The sequence below is a fragment of the Bufo bufo genome, chromosome 4 (assembly GCF_905171765.1).
Source record: "Bufo bufo chromosome 4, aBufBuf1.1, whole genome shotgun sequence".
Lineage (NCBI taxonomy): Eukaryota > Metazoa > Chordata > Amphibia > Anura > Bufonidae > Bufo > Bufo bufo.
This window is the reverse complement of record NC_053392.1, coordinates 133,821,653-133,836,166: the sequence shown is the minus strand read 5'-3', so window position 1 is coordinate 133,836,166 and position 14,514 is coordinate 133,821,653. Positions and strand designations below refer to the sequence as shown.

Here is a 14,514-nt window from a genome sequence, read left to right as displayed (position 1 = left end):
GGCCGAAATCAATGTGGCCAACAGCGGACGAATGGGAAGGGGGGGATCTTTGGAAAAAAAAAAGTGCCATGGCATCAGTGGGGGCCGCTCTAGAAGGTAAGACCATAATTAAACTAGGACTAAACTGATGAAAGGTCCTCTTTAAAAATGTGGCTACAGCAACTATAAGAAAAGCTAGGACAGCGCTGTCACCGTATAGTTCTAGCTGCCATAATTTATGAAAGTGGTTTGCCTCCTGTAATGAGTAATTACATTGAACCAGATAGCTCTTATTTTAGATTGAGCTGTGTAAAGAATCCTCCCAATGAATGAAATAGAAATCATATATGGATTTTGACACTTTAAAGATAGAAGGGAATCTTTTCATACACAGTCATACTGCTAACAGTAAAATGCATTGTCTCACCCACACAGGTCTCTCACCAATCTGATGTATGGAGTAATAACTATCTTTCTTGTCTAGAAAAGCAGTCAGGATGCTGAGGTACTCTCCAGTTGGTGTTTTTTTATCCCACCTCCATTCTAAAAAAAATAAGAATATACACATTGGTTAATCTGTAGTGAATGTAATCCTCTTACCAGTGGCTGTATTTGTGAGTTATAACCTCCCTTCTGTTTCTCAGCTGTGCCATGTGATCAGCAATCAGACTTATCTAAATGACACAGCATCTTGTGTGTGGACAGGAAGTCAGTTTCTCTATGCATTCCTATGGGAGCCTCAATGTCAGTCTCATAGGAATCAATAGAGAAGTAACTGACTTCCTGTCCTGTGTCAGTTGGAGATCAGAGAAGATTACATTCACCACAGATCACATCATGTACCTTTCTAACAGGTCAGAGAATAAAATTTTTGGTGGAGTTCTTCTTTAAAGTCAAGATAAAGGACGGCTCTGCCTCCTGGTTTGAGATGGTCAGGTGCACCTATCTGATGTCGCACTCAAAGCACCAAAATATTATAACAATAGTAGATGGGCACTCTAATATCCAGAACCACCGAGTAATTTGTTCATAATATTTAATCAGAGTAAAACAAATAATAGCAATATCATAAAATACAATGAATCCAATATCTAAAATAGGCCTACAAACAAAATATGAACAATCTTATATTAATTCTAATAGCCGCTATAGATGGGGTAGATAAAACTAGTAATAAGCTGCCACCAGAACAATCTCCGGTTACAATGGTTGAATGAGTCGGGCGGGTATTCAATAGGCACCTGCAAATAATCCCCAAGTGATGTGTTACACAAAGAAATATATAAACGTGAAGTGCAATATAATGCAATAATCCAAGTGCAATATAATACAAATAAAACCAGGAAAAGGGGGTATAATAGAAATAAATAAAAATTATAAGATACTGGTGATCACTTTTTCGTGAAAAAAGAGACAAAAAAGTCAATTTAAATTGTGCAATGTTGCTGTATATGAATAGGTGATAGTCAATCACTATTTAAAGTGCATATGCTGCCCGTATTCAACAAGATTTTGTAGTGGCTATTCCACAACTGTAGCTAATACCTCCGGGTATAGCTATTTTGTTCCAATGGTCTGGTCAGTGTTAAATGCTCTCCATAATCAACCAGAGAAAATGCAGAGAAAATAAAATGTCAATTATTTAACAATCGCTGCACCTTGTAGTAGTACTCACGCTTGATGGTATAGTCCGATCTGTAGCGTGGCTGTAAGAAGGCTTACCTCACGTATGATATAAGGAGGTACCTTGCTAGTATGTCTTGACTCTATGGTCCGCTTTCGCTGTTAACCGCAGTTGTCCAGAGCCGACCGTGGTTCCCAGGTCTCACTCTGATTGAATCAAGGGCAGAATCTGGATGCGTCTGCACTGGGCGTTTCTCACTGCTCCATGTGGTTGGTTTAATTACTCCAGCTGATTTCTGCTATCCATGTGTTACCAGACTATGGCCAGTAGATCTGGTATTAGTTTGGTGGAAAACCGGCAGAACTAGATTTTCAATACGATGATTGATATCTAGAAAAAGCGCTTCCACCAAACTAATACCAGATCTACTGGCCATAGTCTGGTAACACATGGATAGCAGAAATCAGCTGGAGTAATTAAACCAACCACATGGAGCAGTGAGAAACGCCCAGTGCAGACGCATCCAGATTCTGCCCTTGATTCAATCAGAGTGAGACCTGGGAACCACGGTCGGCTCTGGACAACTGCGGTTAACAGCGAAAGCGGACCATAGAGTCAAGACATACTAGCAAGGTACCTCCTTATATCATACGTGAGGTAAGCCTTCTTACAGCCACGCTACAGATCGGACTATACCATCAAGCGTGAGTACTACTACAAGGTGCAGCGATTGTTAAATAATTGACATTTTATTTTCTCTGCATTTTCTCTGGTTGATTATGGAGAGCATTTAACACTGACCAGACCATTGGAACAAAATAGCTATACCCGGAGGTATTAGCTACAGTTGTGGAATAGCCACTACAAAATCTTGTTGAATACGGGCAGCATATGCACTTTAAATAGTGATTGACTATCACCTATTCATATACAGCAACATTGCACAATTTAAATTGACTTTTTTGTCTCTTTTTTCACGAAAAAGTGATCACCAGTATCTTATAATTTTTATTTATTTCTATTATACCCCCTTTTCCTGGTTTTATTTGTATTATATTGCACTTGGATTATTGCATTATATTGCACTTCACGTTTATATATTTCTTTGTGTAACACATCACTTGGGGATTATTTGCAGGTGCCTATTGAATACCCGCCCGACTCATTCAACCATTGTAACCGGAGATTGTTCTGGTGGCAGCTTATTACTAGTTTTATCTACCCCATCTATAGCGGCTATTAGAATTAATATAAGATTGTTCATATTTTGTTTGTAGGCCTATTTTAGATATTGGATTCATTGTATTTTATGATATTGCTATTATTTGTTTTACTCTGATTAAATATTATGAACAAATTACTCGGTGGTTCTGGATATTAGAGTGCCCATCTACTATTGTTATATTCTTCTGTAAAGGGCTTCTCCGGGAATTAAGAAAATGAAAATACTTAAAGGGAATCTGTCACCTAGTTTGAGCATACTAAGCTGTTACCATTGCAATGTTCAATAAACTACCTTCTTTCCAGCAAGGGTCATCTTTCTTTTTTTCATATTGTCATTTAGATAAAAAAAGTTTTTTCGGTTATGCTAATGAACCTTCAAGGTGCCCAGAAGGGCGTTATTCCTCTCCTCTAGAGCCCAGTAAAGCCCCCCTGCAGTGCCCAGCCCGCCTTAATTTCAAGCCCAGCACGCATCCTCATAAATACATTTCCTCCCACAGCCGAGCTGAACGGCGCCGCCCCCTCCGCTACGTCATATAATTTATTCAACATATGAATCTTGCTTCATCCTTTCTTGCGCATGGAATCTCGCGCAGCCGCAGTATCGCCGACTGCCTGCGCCTGTCCGATCCTACGGCTCCTGAGGGCAACAGCCTCAATAGTGTCACTGGGCATGCGCCGAGCCCAGCGACGTAATCAGAGCGCTGTTGCCTCAGGAGCCATAGGATCGGACAGGCGCAGGCAGTCGGCGATACTGCGGCTGCGCGAGATTTCATGCGCAAGAAAGGATGAGGCAAGGTTCATATGTTGAATAAATTATATGACGTAGCGGAGGGGGCGGTGCTGTTCAGCTCGGCTGTGGGAGGAAATGTATTTATGAGGAGGCGCGCTGGGCTTGAAATTAAGGCGGGCTGGGCACTGCAGGGGGGCTTTACTGGGCACTAGAGGAGAGGAATAACGCCCCTCTGGGCACCTTGAAGGTTCATTAGCATAACCGAAAAATCTATGACAATATGAAAAAAAGAAAGACGACCCTTGCTGGAAAGAAGGTCGTTTATTGAACATTGCAATGGTAACAGCTTAATATGCTAAAACCTGATGACAGATTCCCTTTAAATATTACTTTATTATAAATATATTCCAAAATACCTTTCATTAGTTATAATGGCTCGTTTTGTCTAGGGTGCAATCATTAGGAGAAAAAAAATGGCCACCGTCCTATTAGTAGACACAAAACCTGTCCTAATCTCACAGCAGGACAAGTTACTTTACAACACTGAGCTAAAGAGCTGCTTCAGCCTCCTCTCTGCTCTGCTTGTCAGGGATTATGATCCTGAATACAGCTGATAAGATCTTCAACTGAATCTCTGGGCGAATGTAGTTCATAAGGAGACATGAAGTACAGAGAGGACGGACAGGACACACTGTGGTAATGTGTTGCTGTGGTAATGGAGACAGCATACAAGAGCTGCTGCTCATTAGCCACACCACCACCTCCTCTCTGTACTTCATGTCTCCTCATGACCTCCCTTCCTATAGAGATTTAGCTGAAGATCTTATTAAACTGTATTCAGGATCATAATCCCAAACATTAGAGCAGAGAAGAGGATGAGGCAGCTCTTTAGCTCCGTGTTCTGAAGTAACTTGTCCTGCTGTGTAATTAGGACAGGTTTTGTATCTACTAATAGGACGGCGGCCATTTTATTTCTCCTAATGATTGCTCCCTAGACAAAACAAGACATTATAACTAATTAAAGAAATTTGGGAATATATTTATAATAAAGTAATATTTAAAGTATTTTCATTTTCTTAATTCTTGGAGAACCCCTTTAAGCAAGCATTCTTAGGGGATGTTCACACAGCAACTTTTCAAGCTGAATTTTGGCGCAGACAGCTGTGCCATAATTTTGCCGAAAACCCGCCGGCGGCCGAATCCTCTCTGCCTCCTATACATCTCAACCGGAGGCAGTGCTGAGGATTGCAGAGTGAGAAGGACATGTCCCTTCTTGACGCTGCTTTGGCTTTAAGCCGCCGCTTCGCGATCCTCAACGCTGCCTCCCATTGAGTTGCATGGGAGGCAGAGAGGACACGGCTGCCTGCAGATTTTCAACAAAATTGTTCACCTATCTCCAGAACAGGCCCTTGAAAGTGAAGGAAAGCACACTACGCATGTGCAGCTGCATTCTATTCATTTCTATGGGAGTGCCGAAAATAGCTGAGGGAGAGGGCTAGGCTATTTTTGGAAGTCTCATAGAAATGGAGAGGGCATTGATTAGGTGCGGCCACCACTAAATTCAGTTCTATGGGACTTCCGGAGATAGCAGAACCAGTGCTCGGCTATTTTCGATCGTGCCATAGAAATGAATGGAGGGCGGCCACATATGCACAGCTGCCCTCCACTCACTTTGGGGGTACTGTACTGGAGATAAGTGCAGGTCCCAGAAGAGAGACCCACACCTATCCGTCATTGGTGCATATGCCACCAATGGCTAAGATGAGACAACCCCTTTAAGTTCAATCCACAATTCAAGAAACTATACCATACAAGAGATGAGCCTACTGCATCTTGTTACCAAAAATGAGCCTACTGCATCTTACCTCGTCCTATATGCCTACAGATCAAAGCCTGAGAAAAGATCATCTGCCCACATCGCAGCATGCAGCCCCAGCCAGTGTCAGAGGTTGGACCAGTTCCACCTAGAAAGAGAATATCTACCGGTAATGTAATGTATTTTTTTTTTTCCCCCAACTACATTTAGATGAACACACACTTATTTCTGACCACGGCTTTTCATCTCCACTGTGTTTTGCTATGCTGGGTACCAGGAGAAATATAAAATGGGACAGTGAGTCAGACTGTGAGTCACAAGAATATGTTGTGCTATTTAAAATGATTTACATTCAGGAAACCAGAGATTGCAGGTAGCAATCAATAAAATCAATGTGCTGAGAACCCTGGTAACTGCCTGGGCTTCTGATGTGGCAGCTTCAAGGAGTCATTCAAAGTGGCCTGAGCAAGCATAAATCAACTGTCAGCAGTATTTTTATCTTTACTAAGATACAGTAATGCAAAAAAATAAATAAAAATCCTACATCCCCTGCCACTCCAGTGCTCCCATCGCTCTTTGATGCTGACCTGCAGTGACAACGATGTAACTACCGACACATGACTACTGCAGGCAATTAGTGGACAGCGATTGGTTTCAGTGGTCACATGCAGGTAGTCACAACGTCATCACAACAGAGACCAGAGAGAGCACCAGAGTGGCAGGGGATTGTCCAGGTACGTTAAAGTCCTTTTCCACAGAACAACAATTCGGCCAGATATCTGCAAACGCTCGTTCCCAATAACTGGCCAGTGATCCCCAAATGAACAAGCAAATGCTTATTCATTGGGTGATTGTGTCTTACGGCCAGGACCTATAATTATCGCTGCCCAGCAGCAATAAAACTGAACGGGGAGAAGACTGCTGCATTTAAATGCAGCTCTCATCTCCCTGATGATCAGGCAATTATCGGGAACGTTTTGCTCATTCCCAATAACTGCCTGCTGAATCAGTCAGTGTAAAAGGACCTTAGTATTTACTTTGTTATTTTATCACGTTCTCTGCTTTCCACTTTAACCTTCAACTGCTCTTTGCATTTATATACAGTGACACTGCGCGACAGGAACAATTTCCTAAAAACTTGATGCAGAACTTATACACTGTGTTACCTGTAGTGAGGACCTAAAGAGCAGCGCTTGTCATGGGGATTGAGACTAAAAATAATCCATGTGTCATGATCTGCCCCCCTCAGTTCCTGCATTTGCCTATACTAGAACCCTAAAAGCTGTCCCTGAGATCTCCTGCACAGGACTGCGTATAGTGCAATTAACACTAAAGAACCCTTTAACAAAAAGGAACTGCATATCTAAGGCCTCTTTCACACTTGCGTTGTCCGGATCCGGCGTGTACTCCACTTGCCGGAATTACACGCCGGATCCGGAAAAACGCAAGTGTACTGAAAGCATTTGAAGACGGAACCGTCTTCCAAATGCGTTCAGTGTTACTATGGCACCCAGGACGCTATTAAAGTCCTGGTTGCCATAGTAGGAGCGGGGAGCGGGGGAGCAGTATACTTACCGTCCGTGCGGCTCCCGGGGCGCTCCAGAGTGACGTCAGAGCGCCCCATGCGCATGGATGACGTGATCCATGTGATCACATGATCCATGCGCTTGGGGCGCCCTGACGTCACTCTGAAGCGCCCCGGGAGCCGCACAGACGGTAAGTATACTGCTCCCCTGCTCCCCACTACACTTTACCATGGCTGCCAGGACTTTAGCGTCCCGGCAGCCATGGTAACCACTCTGAAAAAGCTAAATGTCGGCTCCGGCAATGCGCCGAAACGACGTTTAGCTTAAGGCCGGATCCGGATCAATGCCTTTCAATGGGCATTAATTCCGGATCCGGCCTTGCGGCAAGTGTTCCGGATTTTTGGCCGGAGCAAAAAGCGCAGCATGCTGCGGTATTTTCTCCGGCCAAAAAACGTTCCGTTCCGGAACTGAAGACATCCTGATGCATCCTGAACGGATTTCTCTCCATTCAGAATGCATTAGGATAATCCTGATCAGGATTCTTCCGGCATAGAGCCCCGACGACGGAACTCTATGCCGGAAGACAAGAACGCAAGTGTGAAAGAGCCCTAAGCAGCTCGTGAAAACTGAGGAAGCAGATGAAAGCTATATGCCATTTTTGGTAGAGGCACGAATACATGTTCTATTCCGTATCTCTAGATCACTCATACCTATTGCTGGAAAGTTCCGTCGGTAAGTAAACCACAGTCTGGATGTGACATCGTTCAGAAGATCCTCCTTTTCTGCATAAAAACATTAGAAATAAAGTTAGAAGAGAGCCCCTTCAAAATCTTCATAATCCTGGGCTGGTCACACGTGGTCTCACTTTACTGCTCGACACAGCATGTCACTTGGGTGGGATTATGAGGGTTTCTGACAACAGAAAGCAGTAACCAGTACATGGCTGATGGTTAAGCTGGCCATGCGCATTAGTCTTTTGTTAGCTGACACTCTAATGTGTGCGGGGAGCTCTCGACTCTCCTGACAGATGATGTTGTGGAGACAAGAATCAGGCAAAATGAATATTTTAACCCGATCCTTTAATTCTCCCGGGAGATAATCCACTCTGCTCTCCCCATAAAATACATATACACATTCAGACAATCCAAACGTGTATAGGGGAAGCTGGAAGGGAATCAGGATAGGCATCAGTCTGCAGAAGGATCGTTTGGGCCAACAGCTATTGAATGTATATGGGTGCATTTAGAAATAAGAATTGTAATAAGAGGCTGGAGGACGTTAAAGGGAATCTGTTAAGGGCAGCATAAAGTAGTGACGGACAGATTTCAGTTGTCTATCATTCATAAGCTATAATTAAGTGGTTGCTGAGAACCAGCATTATAATCCTTGCATCTTGGGCCTGGAAAAGAGTTACGATTATTACCTGCTGCTGACTGGCATTTCTGGCCGAAATTTCCTCCCTAGGGAAAAACTGCCAATAATCAGCAGGCGGGCAAGGACAGCAGGAGCTCATGAAAAACCATGACCCTCCTCTGGCACAAGTAACTATTTTTCAGGCCTAGTATGCAATGATTACGATGTTGGTTCTCAGCTACCGATTAAAGGGGCTCTATTCTTGTAGGAATGCCAGCTTTCAAACAAGACCAGTTCCATGCTTCTAGCTGCTACCATTCAGGAGGTACAAGCAGCTAAAGCTCAGCTCGGGCAGCAGTTAAAGTACTTTTCCCACAGCCTGAGCTGAGCTCGGGCAGAACATAATGAAATAGAGGGAATATTAAAAAGGAGTTTATGAGATACAGAGAAGAATCTGAGATGTAATTGTATACCTGTTAACGCACTGTATTTTTTCCCCAATATCCAGACAGGCTCTGAAGTTTCAGGAAAGTCCGGGGTATCAGCGAACCGCAGAGTGTCATATGTAAGTGTTGCTAAAAATACATAAAACACAGATCATTATTGACAAAATCATGAAATCCAGCAGTCACTAGAAAACAAAAGTGACATTAGGTATTGGTTGACAAAACCACAATCAAAGGGAACTGCACTAGAGCGAGGCCCAAAACAAATGGATGGAGCCTAAATGGAGAACTGAGAGCTGCCCATTCGTTAGGTAGCCGGCAGCCGACATCTATTCCTTCCATCTCCCCCATACATATGCCCGCATGGCCTAGCAGAGCATGCATGCATTGTCAATAGGCAGAGGAAAATGTGTAATCCTATATGCTTTCCTCTCACAATCTCCTTTTGGGGAGCGCGGAGACAGTCCCATACACATGAGAAATCAGTTCAGCCAAATTCTCTCTAATGTGTATTTCAGGCATGCTCAACCTGCGGCCCTCCAGCTGTTGCAAAACTACAACTCCCAGCATGCCCAAACAGCCTACAGCTATCAGCCTACAGCAGGGCATTGTGGGAGTTGTAGTTTTACAACAGCTGGAGGGCCGCAGGTTGAGCATGCCTGCGAGTCTATTTTAAAGTATGTTCACAAGCAGAAATTTCTGGGACTGTCCAGTTCATCTAAATGGGGGATTGCAGAAAATCCATTTACAGGCTTAGGCTTCATTCACCTCTCCGGTGACCGGATCCGGCAGCCCAGACTATTTGTCGCGAGCTTTCCCAGCATACATGCTAAATGCAATGTGAACATAGCCTTACGAATACTAATGAAAAAGTAAGGGTGGTCTGCAGACCAGTGTCAGAGGAGCGGGTGGTCTGCAGTAAACACACTCCATGTGGTAGTGTCATTTCCTGGCCTGAACTCTGCTCCTGTAATGGGATCTCACAGCATTTTAATGATTTATTATGCTGTGTGTTCCTGCCTGACATCATTGGCTGTTATTAATTGAACTGACGGGATCTCATATTGATGACCAATGTCTTAGTCTTGGACAACACCTTTAATTTTTCCAGTACAGGATTAAAAATTTGATTTTATTGGGTGTTATGGTTTCTAAGCATGTGGACCTTGCCATGTTCTGCTCATCTTGCTGTGCTGAAGTGTATCTGCTCTTATGAGGAATGATGAGCAGGTGCCCAACAGTTATGGCAGTGCCCGCTGCCTCCGCTGCAGCATATCCTGCAGATAGGATTAGACTTTGGGCAGGAGAGTAGGTATCATTAAAGGGGTATCCTTATCTCCATCATTGGTGGCATATCACTAGGATATGCCATCAATGTCAGATAGGTGTGGGTTCCCGAGGTGGGACCTGCACCTACCTCCAAAATAAGGCCCCCAAAGTGAACGGAGGGCAGCTGCGCATGCACGGCCACCTTCTATTCACTGCTATGGGAGTTCTGAAAAATACTATTTTCAGAACTCCCATAGCAGTGAATAGAGAGCACATCGCACATGTTGGGTGCACTCTCCTTCACTTAGGAAGGCCTATTCTGGCGATAGGAGCGGATCCCAGAGGCGAGACCCACACCTGACATGGATGGCATATCCTAGTGATATGCCATCAATGTCTGAGAAGGGTATGACCCATTAATGACACCTACTCTCCTGCCTGAAGTCTAATCCTATCTGCAGGGTATGCCATCAGTGTCTGAGATGGGTATGACCCTTTGTGGAGCTGCATTTAGAATGGGCTAAAAGAAGAAGACATGGCCTATGGTCTATAAAGCTTTTCTTTCTCTCCTAATCTCCGGCATACACAGAATGAGTCTCCATTGCCCTTACAACCACTTCATCATCTGCTATTATGAAACTTTACGGGGACTCTTGAACGCGCAGTAAAAATTGGAAAAACCACACGGTTTCACCACAACTTGCTGCAGTTTATATAAGTGAAGCCCACTGCAATCATGAACTTCACCTGCACAAGCCATGTGGCCAAAAACTGCCTCGCACCTCCGCAGCCACTCACAGTAAGGCCTGGGCTACACTGCCACTTTTTTGAAATTCTTTATTTATAAAAGTTTCAAGAATAGGATGAAACTTGTAATATATTGAATCACATAAACAAAATGTTAAAGCCGGAACCAGTCCGACCAACAGACATGAGTGACATAATGATATTCGGACAACAGAATCTGAATATATATAGCAAATGATAGCAATGATAGTGACTGAGTAACTTAAAAAAAAAAATAAAGGAAAAAACATAATAAACCACTCTCTAAAAGTGGCACATCACATTGTAGTCTCAGCATAATATTAATAGAACCAAATATACCAGAAGAGAGGACAGGACACACCACAAAAGGGAGGGAAGGACATATACGATCAAGGGGAAGGTTAGGCGGAGAGGACGTCATCCTGGAAGTAAGGATTGGTACTCGGTTGAATCCTGAAAGATAAACCAGGGGGTCCAAGTAGTGACGAAGGCTTTGTGGTAGCACTTCAAGGACGCTGCTAGTTCCTCCATTCTCCGGATCTCTTCCACTTTTTGAATCCACAACTCAGTGGATGGTGGAGTAGGGGATTTCCATTTCACCGGGATGCAAGATCTAGCCGCAGTGACCAAGTGGCGCAAACAGGAGTGTCGGAATAAACTCATTGGTCTACACTGCCACTTTTTGTAGCGTGACTGATTGATTTTAAAAGGGGTCTGAACCCGGACATAACCCCTTCTTCACTCATTCAGCCCCTATGAGTGGAGTATTGGATCACTTCATGCTTTGATGCTCCCCCTTGCCCTGCACTGTATAGCGCAAGATAAGGACTTTTTCTTCAGATCCAGTCACTGCTAGGCAGAAACCTCCGCTTAGTGTGCCCATCAGAAGCCCGGTGACGTCGCTGGCACTGAGAGGTCTTTAGCACTGCCCTAACCTGTAAAACAGCCTAGGGCAGGGCTGAAGACCGCCGATTAGGGCCGGTGACGTCACTAGGAACACTGATAGGCGGAAGCCTCCTCCTAGCAGTGTAAAAATGTAAACCAAGCAGCCCTTGCCCTGCACGATACAGCCCACGGCAAGGGGAGCATCAGAGCATGAAATGATCTTAAGCTCCCCTCATAGGGGCTCAATGGGTGAAGAAGGGGTTATGTCCGGGTTCAGCTCTGAACCCAGACAACCCCCTTTAACTATTGAATTCAGTCCAAATGAATGTATTCTGTTGAATGCAATCTTGTGGACTGCCGCTGTAGTTCAATAGTTAAAATCAATCAGTCGCGCTACAAAAAGTCGCAGTGTAGCCCTAGCCTAAGGGCTCATGCCCATGAACGTAAGGGCTCCGTGCCCATGCTGCGGTTCCGCAATACACTGGTCATCATGGATGCGGACCCTTTCATTTGAATGGGCCCGCAAATCCAGAGAGACGGTGCAGAAGCACGGATCGGATCCATGATCCGCATTATGGACAAGGATAGTACTGTTCTATTAGGGGCCAGCTGTTCCGTTCCGCAAAATACGGAATGCACACGGACGTCATCTGTATTTTTTGCGGATCCGTTTTTTTTTGACCACAAAATACATAGTCGTGTGCATGAGCCCTAATAGGTACATGTGAAGTTTTGCTTTACGCCGATTTGATTAATGTAACCCCGCATTATTGTGTCTGCTGATAATAAACTACTCTGCAGGGCAATGTTCCCCGGAGAAAGACATCTGGAAACATTGGATCTACCTCTTTCTTTATCTCCAATGCGTCGTAAAGGAATCAATCTGAACCAAGCTGACAGACTCGGAGACCCTTTGAAGTCTCTCCCAAATTCTAGAGAAGAGGGTTTACATAACATCAGTCATTTATATCCCTGCTCGTTCTGAGCTTTGAAGTCCATAAGTCGGTCCTATCAGTGACTGACAGCCTCCCCTCTATGACTGTGTATACAGAGCTGTCAGTCACTGATAGGACCGTCTCCTGGACTTCAAAGCCCAGAATGAGCAAGGATGTAAATTAATAAAATACAAGTTCTACAGAATCTTTTCTGATAAAACTATACATCAATCTGCTCAGCTCTTTCCACTCTATAACCTGCGCCTGCAGACGGTGCCAGGTTCCCTTTAAAGGGGCTGTCCCAGCTCAGAGTTTCCACAGCGAGACTGGACTATGCACTGACCCCAGGTGGTTGGGCTCACAAGTGGGCCAGCGCTCCGCTTTACCCATAAATCCCATTGCAGTGAATGAGAGCTACTTAAAGGGGTTCTCCGGGTTCAGGCTGAGCCCAGATATCAGCTGTTCTTTATTCTTTCACTCTATATGAGTGCAGCAGTTCCTTGCTCCGATGCTCCCCTTTGCCTTTCGCTGAGTCAGGCAGGGTCTGTTTGTTCAGGGCTTCTCCTCACTATGCTGTAGTATAGTGTAGTACCTGTCTCCAAGACAGCGCTATAGACCGCCAATCTGCGCCGGTGATGTCACCGCGCTCACTGCAAGGCGGGAGTCTCCACCTAGCATAGTGATGTGAAGCCCGGGCTGTCACCGGCAGTAAACAAACAAGGCTGCCCTGCGCGGTGCTCCGATGCGTAAAAAAGAATTATATATATGGGTTCAGCTTTCATAACTCCCGTTTACGCCAGCGGCATAGCGTGCTGTGCTACGCTGTTTGTATGGCTCCCACTGACTGAAATGGGATTTATGGAAGCAGAGCAGCGCTGGCCGTGGATAAGATAGGCTGGGACAAGCCTTTTAATGCAGAATTCCCTGGCAGGGTGTATTACAATTGGATTTCTACACTGCCACAATACTGGCAGCTCCAGGCTGTCCTGTACCCTATGTATTAACCCCATCCTGTCATCAGAGAATAGAGCTGTGATCAACACCCCTTGTATAATGAGGCAATATGAACCAGAAGGGGGCGCTCTACACTGAACCGATAACTAAACTAGTAGGCTATAATACAGTACTATGGTTGTGGACAATAGGCCTGGTGAGGAAATATAGGGCAGACCACGGACTGTCCGCCGCGCCCCGGTCCCCACGGCGCTCCTCATACACTTCTATGTGACAATCAGCCTATAAGACACATAGGGAAGAACCTGAACTGACAGCCCAACGCTGAACTCACCTGCGTCCATCATTCCCTTCCTCTCACTGACCTGCTGACGTCACCGCATCACGTGACATTCCCAGATCACGTGGGTCGGAAGCTGGCGTGCTTCACAGGCGGGCTGTTTGTAGAGCACAGAGGTCGGTCAGAGATGGCCGCTCAGCAGTGTCAGGTGGAGAGGGAGATAAAGGGGTCTGTAGGAGAGGTACAAGTGTGTGCTGAGGGGAGGGGGGCTGAGAATTGTTTGCAGGGGGCATTCTGTGTAATATGGGGGGGGGCGTGCGATATTGTGTGCATATGTAATATATATTGTGTGTCTGCAAAACATGGCATCAACCGTGTGAACTCTGCATCGCGGTGTGGATCCATTGACTTGAATGGGTCTGTGATACGCAAGATGCAGTCAAAGATAGGACTTGTCTGCAACAGGGGCACAGCAGCCTCACATGTGAATAGGGCTTAAAGGGTTTCTGTCACCCTGCAAAACTCTTTTTTTTTTTTTTTGGATAGTTAGATTCTTCATAGTGCGATATAGCAGAATATAATGCTCTTACTTGCTTTCATGCGGCCGATTCTTTATAAAACGAACTTTTATAATATGTAAATGAGGGCTCTACCAGCAAGTAGGGCGTCTACTTGCTGGTAGCTGCTGCAGAAATCTGCCCCCTCGCCGTGTTGATTGACAGGGC

At 44.9% G+C, this 14,514-nt stretch overlaps 1 protein-coding gene across 2 annotated transcripts in view; it reads right to left on the bottom strand.

The window, feature by feature from the left end:
- The window catches only part of ATG4B (autophagy related 4B cysteine peptidase), a 28,017-nt gene extending 14,115 nt beyond the window's left edge, over window positions 1–13,902 (bottom strand). For both annotated transcript variants that reach the window (XM_040427939.1, XM_040427940.1), the window contains exons 1-5: window positions 13,844–13,902; window positions 8,726–8,827; window positions 7,610–7,681; window positions 5,423–5,521; window positions 424–522 (exon numbers count right to left, since the gene is read on the bottom strand). In XM_040427939.1, the coding sequence (XP_040283873.1) occupies window positions 424–522; window positions 5,423–5,521; window positions 7,610–7,681; window positions 8,726–8,827; window positions 13,844–13,856 (385 nt within the window). In that variant the 5' untranslated portion in view covers window positions 13,857–13,902. The remainder of the gene's footprint in view (window positions 1–423; window positions 523–5,422; window positions 5,522–7,609; window positions 7,682–8,725; window positions 8,828–13,843) is intronic.
- Between the last annotated feature and the right edge of the window lie 612 nt (window positions 13,903–14,514).